Here is a 12742-nt window from a genome sequence, read left to right on the forward strand (position 1 = left end):
GCTTCACACGGGATTTGACGAATATCCGTGACGTGCGCTTTGCTTTCACGCACACCAAAGGAAACACCAAAGTTGATGTACGCGAATCGGCTGATAAACACCAGGTTGTTTTTTTTTGGCGAAAATCCAAATTAATCATTAAAGAAAACATTGTTCAGGTCGAGGTGTTTCGAGAGTGCGGTTTAATTCTGCAGCAGCGAGGGAGAGAAAGACAGCCGCCGAGGTCGGAGCAGCCGTGGATGTTTGCTGTTGGGGGGCGTGTACCTCACCGACAGCTCGGGCTGCTGAGAAGTCCGTGTTGGGCATTTCACTGGCCCGAATGCAGGTTTAAAACCGGACATGTTCGGTTCCAACAAATAATGCCACAACTGACATTTATTATGTTCGGGTTAACGCAATGTATAACCTTGTAAAGATGATAAAACACAGCGAAGCTTCCACCTTTCTTACATGCGGCTCAATAAACCACGAAGACCCGTCATTGGACCCACCATATGTGAGGAAGAATACATAAGATCATTTCAATTATTTCGGGGAAAACCACCGGGGGTTACTTAAAAATAACACGGCGAGAGGACTGACATTTGACAGTGACCGAAATTCAGTCCCAGCTCGCCCCGGAGCGACGGCTAGCAACAAATCTGTCCGCAAACAACCAGCGGGGGGAAAAAACGCGACAAACTCGATCGCCCTATCCGTGTAACCGCGCATACTCTGCCTGTGTCCGTGGGGTTTATTTTAGCTCAGAGCCGAGGACTCCTGCTTCCTTTTCGGCCGCAGCTCACAGTCAGTATGGCCTCCCTCCGTCCGCCCCTTCCTCATCCCAGCTGAAGCCCGACGCACAACAATAAACGAGCTGCCGTTAGCTTGGGAGCTAATCCTCCATCGCGGCGATAACGCCGAAACACAGCTCGGCAAAGTTCCCCCGAACCCACCCAAAACCAGCGCACTTACTTCGTGGACACTCATGCACACGCCTGGTAATGTGTTCCAACCTCGTGTAGGTTCCCGGGTTGGAGGTAACAAGGCCCCCTTTTCAATGGAGTCTACACGCTGTTACAGCTCTCTCGGGTTTGTTTTGTTTTTCTTCTTCCTGACGGGTTCCTGGAAAGCGCGTGACTGCCCGACCACGTGGTGTGCCGTGGGGCCAATGGGAGCGCAGATCCATAAGGGTTGATTCAATATTTCACTATTACCGTGAAATATAACAATAGACATAAAATCATCAGCCGCCACATTTGAGTAACAGGGGGCCGCGGTTCCAATCTACAAGAAAAATATAATATCGCTTAAATTATCACAAAAAACAAGATCCAAAAAGTCATAATCACTATATGCAACCAAGTACAGAACATAAGACTGGACATTTGAAAAGATGCAAAACAAACAAACCAACCTACACTTCATATTGGAAATAGTTTAAAAGGTAAATATTCTTGAGGCTTCTCTCTTGAACCAGGACTGTGACTGAGTATTACCAAATGGGAAAACATGGCCATAAAACTCATAAGTGACCAAACGAGCATGCCTGTAGACACTGTTTATAAATGGTTGTCCAAGATGAGTTCATAGTCCCGTCCTGCAAAAAAAAAACAACCCAAAAAAACAACAAAACAAAATATGACAAAACAAACCATAAAACAACATTGTGCTGACATTGTTCTCATTCTCGGCAGAAACACATGAAACATTAGTACTCTTCTGGGTCTGAACGTTTTCCTGAGCCAAAGTGAAAGAAAACAAGATCACAAGACAGGAACATTCAAAGTAAACTGTGACTTCCATTAGTCTGCCAACAGAACATGGAAACTCAACTCTTTCTCTTAAACAATTGCAGTGGCTGGAGGGGGCGCATTTATATTCTCCTGTCTGCCAATCCATCTGTCCGCCTGTCTGTCCATCTGCCCCATCCGTCTGTCTGTCTGTCTGTCTGGAGGTTTTTGTCTTGCGCTGGTGGCAGTTGGAACCCAGCAGGCCCGCAGGCTTCTGCTTTCAGGATCAGTCTGTGAGTAAATGGATCATACGCATATCAGACGGCCTGGAGAGAGCACTGCCAGATTGGCGAGGACGGGAGACGATTAGACATAGGAAAATTAAATATGGGCCGTGTTTCTGTGCCTTTCCAGGATTTTCCGATTTAAGTGGCATTAAACTTTTCGGTGTATCCACTGTGATTCCAAAGCATCCTGAATATTGTCAAGTCATGTTATGATTTTTTCATATCTGCACAGTGCTCTGATTGGCTTCTGCCATTGACCTGCCCTTCGGGCGATAAGGTGGACCTCCATACAAGAATGAGCACGTTGGAAACACATCCACTCAAAAATCCTCTTCGACCCTTTGCTGCCGTCTCCTTTTATCGCTTGGCCACCTGAGACTTGGAAGGCAATGGGAGGCTTTGTCACCATCTGCTGTTTGCTTTGCAAGCACATTGAGAGTAGCCAGTCCAGTACCTTGTGCTCAGGCCCCCTGATGCTCCCAGACGGTGGCTAAAATTCCGGCCCCGGCCGGTAGCGTCTACGGGAGGATGAATGCCGTTCTGTTTGGTCTGCATTACCTCCGGTGTTACCTGAGGCTGAGTAGAATAAGAAGGATAACCAAGACATGGCCATGGTTGTCAGCAAAAGGTGCACAAGATAATTGTTGTCATTGAAGAATTTCTTACAAGGGAGATAATTACAGACCCAGTGGCAGGTGAAGGTCTGATTCTGGAATTAGTTATACCGGCGTGCCGGTATTTTAGCAGGTTTTGCGAGACGGTGAAATACAGCTGCGTTTTTGGTAGATGGATCATGCTGATGGAGCATGTGTCAATCAAAGTGTTGTTCCGCCTGTGCCTTATTGGAGCCAAGAGAGTAGGACTGTGTTTGCTTTGTCCGTGTGTGTGCTGCTAGGCGATAAGAACACCCATCTGTCCTTGTGGACACTGGATTCCACCTCCTCGTTTAGACCTAGGGTTATAAACCTGACAGAAGCCCTTGCTTCCTCGCTGCACTGGCAGCTAGAAGCAGTGCCTCCGCACTGTGTCCTCTGTGTGCTTACTCATTCTGCACATTGCACGGTGGCATTCAGGAGATCTGTACCGCTGTTCAACTGCCACTAAGCAGCCAATCTTTTTGCACAGCAGCAGATTCATCCGTTCTTTTTAGGCTGTGCTTAAACTGCATCGTCTGAGACACACCTGCCCGAGCTGGCCTTACAGCTCCGTCCACCGGGGGCGCTGCGTCCTCCGTGGTACTGCTCGGAGGTGCGGTTGTGAACATTTGTTCAGCTGCTGCCGGGCTCTCTACCTCAACTTTTGCACCGTCAATACATAAAGATATGATAAGGGAATCAGCATTCTGATCAGTGCTTGGCATGAAATTGAGTAAACGTGGAAGGATCAACACACACTCAAAAGAGCTCACAAGGCATAACACTCAAAACATAGCCTCCTAGGCAAAATAAAACAGCAATGAAAATAGCTACAAAAAAAAAACACTGGCATAACCTTGGCACAGCTGCTTGTTCCAAATGAAGTTAACACCGCTTGAATTAAACAGGCCATAAAAATCCCAAGAATCATGCTCATAACAAGATTTCATACAATTTTACCACAAGATAAGGATCTTCCTTCAATTTTGACCCCAAGTAAAATAGATAATCCTGACTGATACATCCTGATTTGGCCGCCACTTTGCAGCAGACTCATCCATAAAACTATTATTTGTGGGATATTTGACATCTGTGTGTGCTACATTGTTCGTGACAAATGGGTATTTGTCAACACTGCGTTCAAGATGATAAATAATAAGAGTCCACATCAGTAATTCCATGACCGACTGAAAATTTTCCCCAAACTGGAGTATAGCAAAAAAGTAATGTCTTGCCAGTTGGAATGTGTGCATTTATGCCTTCTCCTCCTTGCCTTTTCTAAAACAAAAAAATAAATACAAAATTTAACTTCGAATGACTGAAGAGTGGCAAAATAAGGTCTAGCAAGAAAAACATTTTGGCGGGGAAAATGAGAGCGCTCTGAGGAATATTCTTACCAAGTTATTTTCTTCTGTTGTAATTATTGATGGCTGTTCAATAAGCCACTGTTGCCTGAGGTGCATCTCTGGCAGACAGGGTTGGAAAACAACAAATCCATTAAATTTACTTCATTCTAACAAATAACGTCCACACTGGGTGGATCAAAGTTGTAGGGGCATGTAGAAATTAGCAAGATATTCAATTTGCTAGAAAAGCTGTTCGATGTTTACAGTCATCGTGAATCCGCAGATGAAATACTGTTAATATCCAGGAAATAGACTTTCTACTTTTCAATGTCATGGTCTTTATCTGCAGTAAGCTGCTCGGGGTGTTTGCTTGCAACTTTAGGAGCAGATGACAGCTCGGCAAATTACAGAGCTGGAAAAAAAAGATTACAGAATTAAAACCTTGATTGATGACTAGTCATTTTGGCCAAAGGACATTTGTTGCAAGTCATACCCATGAAGGCAAGACGCCAAAGAGAATTCTTGATTTTTTTTTCAAATCGTCCACAATCCAGATGTCTCATACCAGGCGGGATTTGTTTTCAGGTGGTTTGAAAGGAACAATATATGGCATCACGTTTTGAGATTTACCAAGGTTACAGAGTTAGCCAGGACCCTTCCACAGATACAGATTATTTTAATTGTAATTAATTTTCAAATATATGATGGTTCCTCAACTTGATACCTAAATCAATTTAGGTAAAGTGCAAAATACGCTTTTGAGTGAATTTATAAAAAGCCATGAGAGGGTTCAAAAGGTCCAACTTTGAGAGCCCAACCAGTTTTTGGAGTAGATGTCAATCTTTGGGAGAGGAAAAGAAAAAAAGAAAAAGTCCATGTCCAAGGTTATGTCAGTAGAAACAGAACTCTCTTTGCACACTGTTTACTTATACTTTTTTTGAGCTGTACGCAAGAGTACTGACATACAATATTAGACAAGAGGATGTCAGAATCCAAATTGGAGCGACGTGGCATTTTAGCTGGAAAGTAAAATCAAAATCCAGCGTTGGAATTCATAACCAAAAACACATCAACCTTGAAGTTGTTAAGATGTGAAATGATGTTGTCAATTGGACATTTAAGGTAAGGAAACATCATAAATGGAAACACACAAAATAAATGTTAATGTTAATGACTTCCTCATACTGACTGAGCGCAACTCATTCCATCAAATATGAATGTCTCGATGTTTACTAGTTAAGGGTGTTATTCAGTAAATGGCGTCGCTGTTAACCGAATTCAACGCACGTACAGATGCTCAGATGACAAGTCAAATGACCTGTGAATTCCCCCTGTGGGATGAATAAAGTACCGACATACCGCCTTAATATCGGCTCGACCACCATCATTTAAATTAACCTGAAGTGTGACCTCGTTGCTTTATTTAGCAACGGTGGCATTTGGACTCTCGTGGTTTTCTATAGACTGCGCTTTAAAAAAAAATTCTGCTCGACATATTGGGATACAGAAAGGCCTTCTCCATGCCCTTTTAGCCATAAATATAGCCTTAAAAACAAACAAATCCGTGATATCAGTGGGGCTTAAGGACTTGAGATGGGAGGGAGCGGCCGTCGACCCCACCAGCAGCTCTGGGGATCTGTCCTCGGCTTTGATTCTGTCCAGGGTGGAAGCTTGTTGGCTCCACCGCTCAAATAAATTCTTTCCGCTGGATTACGCAACAAAAACCACAGGAAGGGGAGATAATGAAATAGTCTGATGAAAGGGTGGTAAGAGTGCATGCCAGGGGTTTCTCCTATGAGTCACTGGGTAATGATTGTATTAATTTACAAAAAAAAAAAATCCTACTGAGATGACTTTAATCAGATCTCCTAGGTGAAGTTCAAGCTAACAGCAAGTCCATTAAAGTTACTGACAGTGATCACTGCCCTTTTATTTTCTCCAGAGCAGCTGGTTTGTGAGCCAGGAGGGTTGTCGAATACTCAGCTGTTTCAAACTGCAATTCATGATACGAATCTGAAAGAGATTTTTTTTTTTCTTCCTAAATTGGGATGAAATTATCTATTTTTTTTCCCCTCGCCCCTTTGAAGCGGAAAACTGTCACTGTCTCGGAAGGAAAACCTAAAGGAGCAGAGATCTGAAACACGCGCATTCATTTTCACCTCAGATCAAGATATACTTGCGTATTCCACGCTCCAATGCCTTCTTTATTTCTTGTCGACAATCATTTGAAAGCGGCTGCATTTCTCAATCCAGCTGTCATCAATATGAAATCCTGAACCGGTGCTGAGGACCATTCAAAGAACATATCTTCTAGGACACTGGCCCTTCAGCTAATAATGCATATGCCAAAAAAGGCTTCAGTGCTGCAATTATTTCCAGTGTCCTCTTGTTCTTCTGTCTGTCGGGAGTAATAAATGTATTTATGCATATAGCTTGGGAACACCTTGGCTTTTTCTTAACCCGTTTGAATAGTTGAAATACTGGCAAATCTTTACACGAACAATTAAACAAACCATTACAGGCTTTTTTTTTCTCGGCTCAGCAATTCAGCAGGATATATCGTGGCGACCCCTTGAAGGGAACAGCCAAAAAAGGAAAAGAAGATATACCACATGCATATGTATGTGCTTATAAAGCAGAGGAGCGATTTGAACTCTACAGCTGGGGTGTCACAAATTATTTAAGAGGTTAAGTAATTTGGGAGGTGTGCAAGAGGCTGAGGTGAACACTGATGACTGCTACCTTATAATAGAAAAAGGGTTTTTTTTGTCAGTTACATTCAGTGACTTCTAATAGTTTCCCCATTTTCCAAAGCCCATTTCCTGGGTTAATAACGGTCTTTTACATTATTTCTGTTAATTGAGTGAGTCATGATTCATTCATGAGAAAGAGACTTGTACTTCCCAAATATGCACTTCCGGTTATGTCCACTAGAAGGCTTGGTGAGCTCCTGAACCAATGCAGCCTGCTCCTCTTGGCTAAAAGCATAAAAATGCGCCTGTCGAAATGAAAGATTTCCTGTTAACCACAATTACCCAGAAGCGCTGTCTGCCTCCCGACATGAGCGCGTTAAGCGAGAGCGACTTTGCTTCCTCCGTTCGATGGGGGTCATAGCTCGGTCTTGATCCTGTGCATCAGATCCCGTTGGTCAACCATGTCCGTCTGTCTGTTCCAGCGGTGGTAGGCGAGCAGAGCAATGTTCTTGGCAGCCACCGAGCTCATCTCCATGGCACTCCCGGCCCACTCGATGCCATTGAGGTAGTAGAGGTTGGGGTGGAGCTCCACAGGCGGAAGTCCCTGGCTGCTGCCGTAGCAGGGGTAGGCCTGCCACTCAGTCACCTGCACTGAGTAGTACGACCTAAAGATCGAGCACATAACAGAGGGAAAGTTAATGTTTCCCCCCGAGCTAACTGAAATTATAGATGTGCTTCTGTTCACTTTGCTGTCGTTGCCTTGTGTCGTTTTTCTCATCATTGTGTCCGTCAGTTTTGCCAGAAAGTAGGTTCTGTGTATTGGCTTTAAAAACGACAGCACATGGTTTCATGCATGTGGAAACACGACTCACAACATTAAACCAAGAGCTTTTTTTAGGTTTGAGGGGAAATGCTCTGATGGTAACACATAGTTTGGGACAGCAAATTCCATGGACTACCATTCGTTGTGCTACGCTAACTAGCGATGGGGGTCTTGTGGCTCTGTAGAGCAAGGACAGAAGAGAGATTGGTCTGATTTTTCTGAAGAGTTGATTTTGCTTTTGTAGAGTCTCAGCATTCCTTGCATTACAACAGACAACAGGCCTCCATCAGAAAAACAACGTTTTAGTCGTCAACATAGCCAAAGTGTTCAGAATTAAAGTGCACTGCTTACCTGAAGAGAGTCTTTAGCTGAGCCTTGCTCAGAGGTTGTGGTGAGAACACTTTATAAACTCCCGCCTCTTGTGGTTGTTTTCGCCGGAAGCCCACTGAGATGTTGACAGGACAAACACTAGCTACGCTGTTGAAGAACAGATGGGGCGTCTCAGTTGTCAAAATGCTTGCAAATGGGAATAGGCGGGGGTCAGGAAAGCCAAAGAAGGATGTATTGAGGTAGCCGTGGACGATGGTTGCAACGGTGCTGTGATAGCTGCCGCTTAGCTGGTCAAAGGGAGGGGTGAAACCTTGGAGAGTGACGCCCGACTTGACGCTGGCCTGGAGAGGCGTTGCCAGCACCACAATGTCGTACATCTGTGAAGTGGTACCTGCTGCTGTGGTGAAACCCAGCTGGTACTGAAGCGCCTCCCCTGTGGAGCAAATGCACCTCATCAATGGCAAGGAGTCAGACAGAAATCATTCTCCCATTTGCTGCAGTGCAACTGGCAAATTAAAATGTGACTTGATAACGGCAAGTCGGGGGAGTCCCTCTCCTTATCATCTCCAGAATTACAGTCTCTCTCTAAGCGACAAAATTAGAATTTATGCCAGAAATATGTTCATATTTTGCAATAACTTCAACCCAAACCCCACCGCCACCCTTCCATTGCTGCCTGCAGCCTGAATCAAAACAAGCTCACCTTTGAGTCTTCTCCTCAAAACAACAACTGCTAGTTTTAGAAGCTGCTACATAATGCAAATGGAAATATTCAAGTAATATATTATTAATATATTCACTGTTTCTGTTACAACCTGTTTGAGGAGAGAGAAAAATGTTGCCGCAAATGGATGCATTCATACGGTCAATAACATAAGCGTGCTGACTATTTTATCAACAATACTTCGAAAACCAATTCAATCGACAGCTCAAACTGCTTCATGAGGCTGAAAAGCCATCTGATGCTTCTTGTTTCACAGCAGCAGGAAAATGACATGTGAGGAACTAAGTGCAGCACCATGCCAGGTGACGGGCACAGTTCATTAAATGTGTGATGTATGAAATGCTTCCCCGTCTGAAGCTTTATTTTTAGATCGATCTCATGGTTTCTAAGCAGGGAATATGAAATTGATGATTTTCACTTTCGCTTCTGTTTTGTTGTCAAAAAAGTCACACCAGAAAGCTCGACTGTTGATGCGCCACAAGAAAAACAAAAGAAGAAGTGGTTCGATGACAGCAACAACAGCAACCAATTCCTAATTTGACGAATCTTGGACTGGGAAGAAAATGAGTATCAAATTATTTTTGTCAGTCTTTTCCTGCCTATCAAAACACAGAATATCATATTGTCTGACTGGAAATGGAAAATCATGATTGATGCTCAACAGCAATAATCCATCTGATTCTGTCATTTTTAGAGAAACGTCTGTTTTTTCAGAGAACGCTTGGCTATTTTTGGCTGAAGAATGTGATAAACCAACAAACTAAAAACAAGATGAAATTTTCACTGGATAACACCAAGAAAATGATGTAAGAATTTTTCATTACATCACAGTTAGCCAATATTTGATATACTGGGGTTATGAGAACCTTTTTTTCTACAGGTTTTAACTCATAACTGAATTAAAGCAAGTAAAAACAAAAGAAATGAAATGTATGAGAAGCATTTGGCCAATTTCAGGGCAAAGTACCGGAGGGGACAGGGGAGATGGAGGTGACTTGAGCTTCCCACACGTTGGCATTGGCCATCTTCAGAAGGCCAGAACACACCAGCTTGTTGCCTCCTTCCACTGACCACAGATTATTCTGGGCACCAGCTAAAGACACGGCACCTGAATGAAGCACAAACACACAAACACGCACTGTCAGTTACATCAGACAGCGCCGCTTGCTATGAACCAATTATTAGCTGCCCACACTTTTTACTGTTCTTCTGCGCACACAGACTTAACTGTTGTCTCACTTTTCATTCCTCTCTTCACTTCTCAAATATCCTTCTCTTACACTGTCCTTGTCCCTCCTCTTGCTGTAACTCAACTTCTGTAGCGTGTTCTGATCTAACTGGCTGCGTCCCATTGTCTCCTCACACAGTGCAAGCGTTCACTTCTTCACTGTCACCTGACCTACGAAGGCAGGGATGCTGACGTTTTGCCCGTAGTTCACTCTCATGATGGGCGCGATGACCTCGTCAATAAAGCGCTGGGACACGCCTAGCTCCAGCAGTGAATCGGAGAGCGGCCTTCGAGTCATGTTGATGAAGCCACTCCCCCCGAGAGAGTCCAGCAGCTCTTCCACTGAGCTGAAGGCGTAGCCGTGGGCCTGGTACTTGTAAATTCTACAAGATGCATACACAAACAATACAAAGGTGCACATTATTGACGATATTAAGGAGTACATTTCTCTCACTGAATTTCCAATTTGTTTTTTTCTTAATTCTATTAACCTGAGGTATAACAGTACACAAGTGCGTTTAGTCATAGCTCAAAACGAACAAACAAAATGGTGAATTGGACAAAATAGAGCTTGATATAAAGGATACAACCAAAGGTTTCCCCCAGTGGGACTACGGAGCGTGAATGAAAGGCACTGAATGTTTACTACATGTCTGTTGAGGTTCTCAGTCATCCAGGTCATGGTGAATTCTTGTTGAAATCTTCTTGTCTTGGCAACTGGACTTGAGTTTAAAGAGAAGCTTCTTCGGTTCAGTTCTGAAGTGCTGAAGTATCTCGGATGAGAGGTGAAATGTCTTCAAGTGAAGAAACTCAACTCCAGTTGCCAAGACAAGAAGTTTTCGACAAGAGCGTTTAGTACAGTTTCACCGAGTGACATGGGGGCTGCACTGCACTAGGACGGCCTCCGCTGACCTAAAAAACAAAAACATTCTGCCGCATGTGCGCTTACCTCATAAACTTCTCCATAATTTCCTCCACCCACATCTGCAGGCGTATGAAGCTTATGCCGTAACGCCACCATAGTCGGAAGAGGTCCAGCAAATACCAGTCTGTCTCCTCGAGAATGACCTCCTCACTGTTAAACACGGCTGTCTTACCAGCCACAGTGCGACGATACTTTAAACCTGTATTAAGGGAAAGAGACATACCATCGAGCAGGGAGAAGTTAATATTGTGAATTTTAGTGAATACTAAATAATTATTACTGTGATTAAGAATAAAACAAGGCCGTCTCATTCCTTGTGCAGTCATTCAAAAGCACAAACTGTGGGTGTCTGCAGCTCACCTAGCTGTTTGACAAACTCCTGCATATGTAGATTAAGGGAGTGAATGATGGATCCGCCAGATTCATAGTCATTGTGGTTGACGGTTACGGTGGCCAGTCGCCCCCCGACCTCGCCCTTCTCATACACATCAATTTGGACCTCCGGGCCAAAGTGCTGGCGGAGGAAATGCGCTGTCGCGCTGCCTCCTATCCCTGCTCCAACCACCGCTGGATTAAGAGCAGAAAAACAAATGACAGAGAGAAGGATTTAGCTTTTAAATGGCCAACATTATGAAGATCCATGGGTTACGGTTGGGGATACTACATAGACTCATATGATATCACTACACTGTACGAAGAAACTATAATAAAAACATTTAGTGCCCATCATATTGCGATTTTTCTGTTGTCCTTTGATTAGCTTGTGAAATCTGAAATATCTGAAATATGATGTAAGTGTGCTAAAAGACAGACTGAAACAGAATATTTCTCAACAGGAAACAGTCAAATTTGGCTGTAAAAATTGGTAAAATATTTTGGTTCTAACAAAAAAATGGGAAAACATCATTTTGAAAATAGTATTTGATATACTGCGTGTGTGTGGGTTTGTGAGTGTGTATATATATATATATATATTCACACACATATATATATATAACACAATTTTATGAAAATTACAAGAATTAATTGTTAATTTGTCATTTTTGAGAATTAATAAAAAAACAAGTTAAATAATACACACAGGCTTAGAAATGTTAAAAACTCAACCTATGACTCTGAAAGTGAGGGAGAAATTAAAATAAGGAATACTAGCAAGAACTAAGGTGACATTATGAAAAGTCAAAACTAAATTTTAATGTTGCTGTTTCTGCCGAGATGGTATTTTTTGAAAGACTTCCGGGTGGAAACAGTCCGGTCACTGGGGGGTCTGTGGGGTCACAGTATCCAAGTATTATGGGGACACCTCTCGACTACCCTTAAATTAAATGTATATGAATTGTTAAATTGGGTTTTCACGGAGAATTCTGATAAAATAAATAAACAAATAAGTAGGGTCAAGTGTGTACTGGCAAACAATAGCAGCTAACTAGCTAATCTGATACAGGTTTCTAATTGTCTTCTCATTAAGGCTCGATGCTAACAGTGCAACCAAGGCACGCAATTGCACGCCTCTAAATGATTACGCCCTAAAAAAAGGCAGGGTAAACAGTTTCACCCGAAGGCGAGGTTTCAACACACGGCATGTCTTGCCTATTTTCGAAGGCGGAGTTCCGTCGACGTGAGCAGCTCCCTCGGGGTCTCCGGCAGCCGAACATGCTATCAGCAGGAGGAGAAGCGATGCAAACACGGGGCCACCCATAGTGGCCGGAGCTCGGAGAGGGCCGGGCGGGGAGCCGCGGAAGCGGATGCTTCTGTTTACTTAGGTCTACCGTAACGACGGAAAAGGTTGTCTGTGAGCTATTTCCTGTACGTGGAGAGCATATTCAGAGCAGGGCGGTTCACATGTCGGGCTGCTGCGTCATCATTTTTGGTATTTGTAGGGGGATGCTGCGCTGGCTGGGTGAAGATGGTGGCGATGCCAGACATCCTGCATCACGTCCGGCAATATCACGTGACCTGGCATTCGAGCTTGCCTCAGCCAATCAGGACGGCCGAGGAAGTAGGGACGTCAACTAATCATTCGGAGTACCACCGTCGGG

The 12742-nt window shown here is 43.7% G+C and overlaps 2 protein-coding genes across 3 annotated transcripts in view; both read right to left on the reverse strand.

The window, feature by feature from the left end:
• Positions 1-6023, reverse strand: part of crebrf (creb3 regulatory factor) — a 31853-nt gene extending 25830 nt beyond the window's left edge. Inside the window, exons 1-2 of one of the 2 annotated variants that reach the window (XM_086177101.1) lie at positions 2685-6023; positions 955-2575 (exon numbers count right to left, since the gene is read on the reverse strand). The gene's annotated coding sequence lies outside the window, so the exon portion shown is untranslated. Of the gene's footprint in view, positions 1-954 lie in introns of both variants that reach the window. The other variant, XM_086177100.1, reaches the window with a different exon arrangement.
• A 140-nt stretch (positions 6024-6163) lies between these two features.
• On the reverse strand, positions 6164-12661 carry pcyox1l (prenylcysteine oxidase 1 like). The gene is made up of 7 exons (XM_086177103.1): positions 12294-12661; positions 11064-11270; positions 10728-10902; positions 9950-10161; positions 9518-9658; positions 7848-8259; positions 6164-7338 (listed from the first exon to the last, which is right to left on the reverse strand). Exons 1-7 carry the CDS (start codon positions 12400-12402, stop codon positions 7089-7091), a joined length of 1506 nt encoding a protein of 501 aa, XP_086033229.1. The 5' UTR covers positions 12403-12661; the 3' UTR covers positions 6164-7088.
• Positions 12662-12742: the final 81 nt, after the last annotated feature.

The sequence above is a fragment of the Fistularia commersonii genome, chromosome 29 (genome assembly GCF_037954325.1).
Source record: "Fistularia commersonii isolate RoL2024-O1a breed Wild chromosome 29, RoL_Fcom_v1.0, whole genome shotgun sequence".
In the NCBI taxonomy this organism is placed as follows: Eukaryota; Metazoa; Chordata; class Actinopteri; order Syngnathiformes; family Fistulariidae; genus Fistularia; species Fistularia commersonii.

What these genes read in the sequence shown, in the direction of transcription:
- pcyox1l (XM_086177103.1), bottom strand. Translation starts at nt 12,402, where the DNA reads ATGGGTGGCCCCGTGTTTGCATCGCTTCTCCTCCTGCTGATAGCATGT. An exon ending in AACTCCGCCTTCGAAAATAG is followed by an intron (nt 11,271 to 12,293) that starts GCAAGACATGCC and finishes CTCTTAATCCAG; the next exon opens with CGGTGGTTGGAGCAGGGATA. An exon ending in CAGCATCCCTGCCTTCGTAG is followed by an intron (nt 9,659 to 9,949) that starts GTCAGGTGACAG and finishes TGCTTCATTCAG; the next exon opens with GTGCCGTGTCTTTAGCTGGT.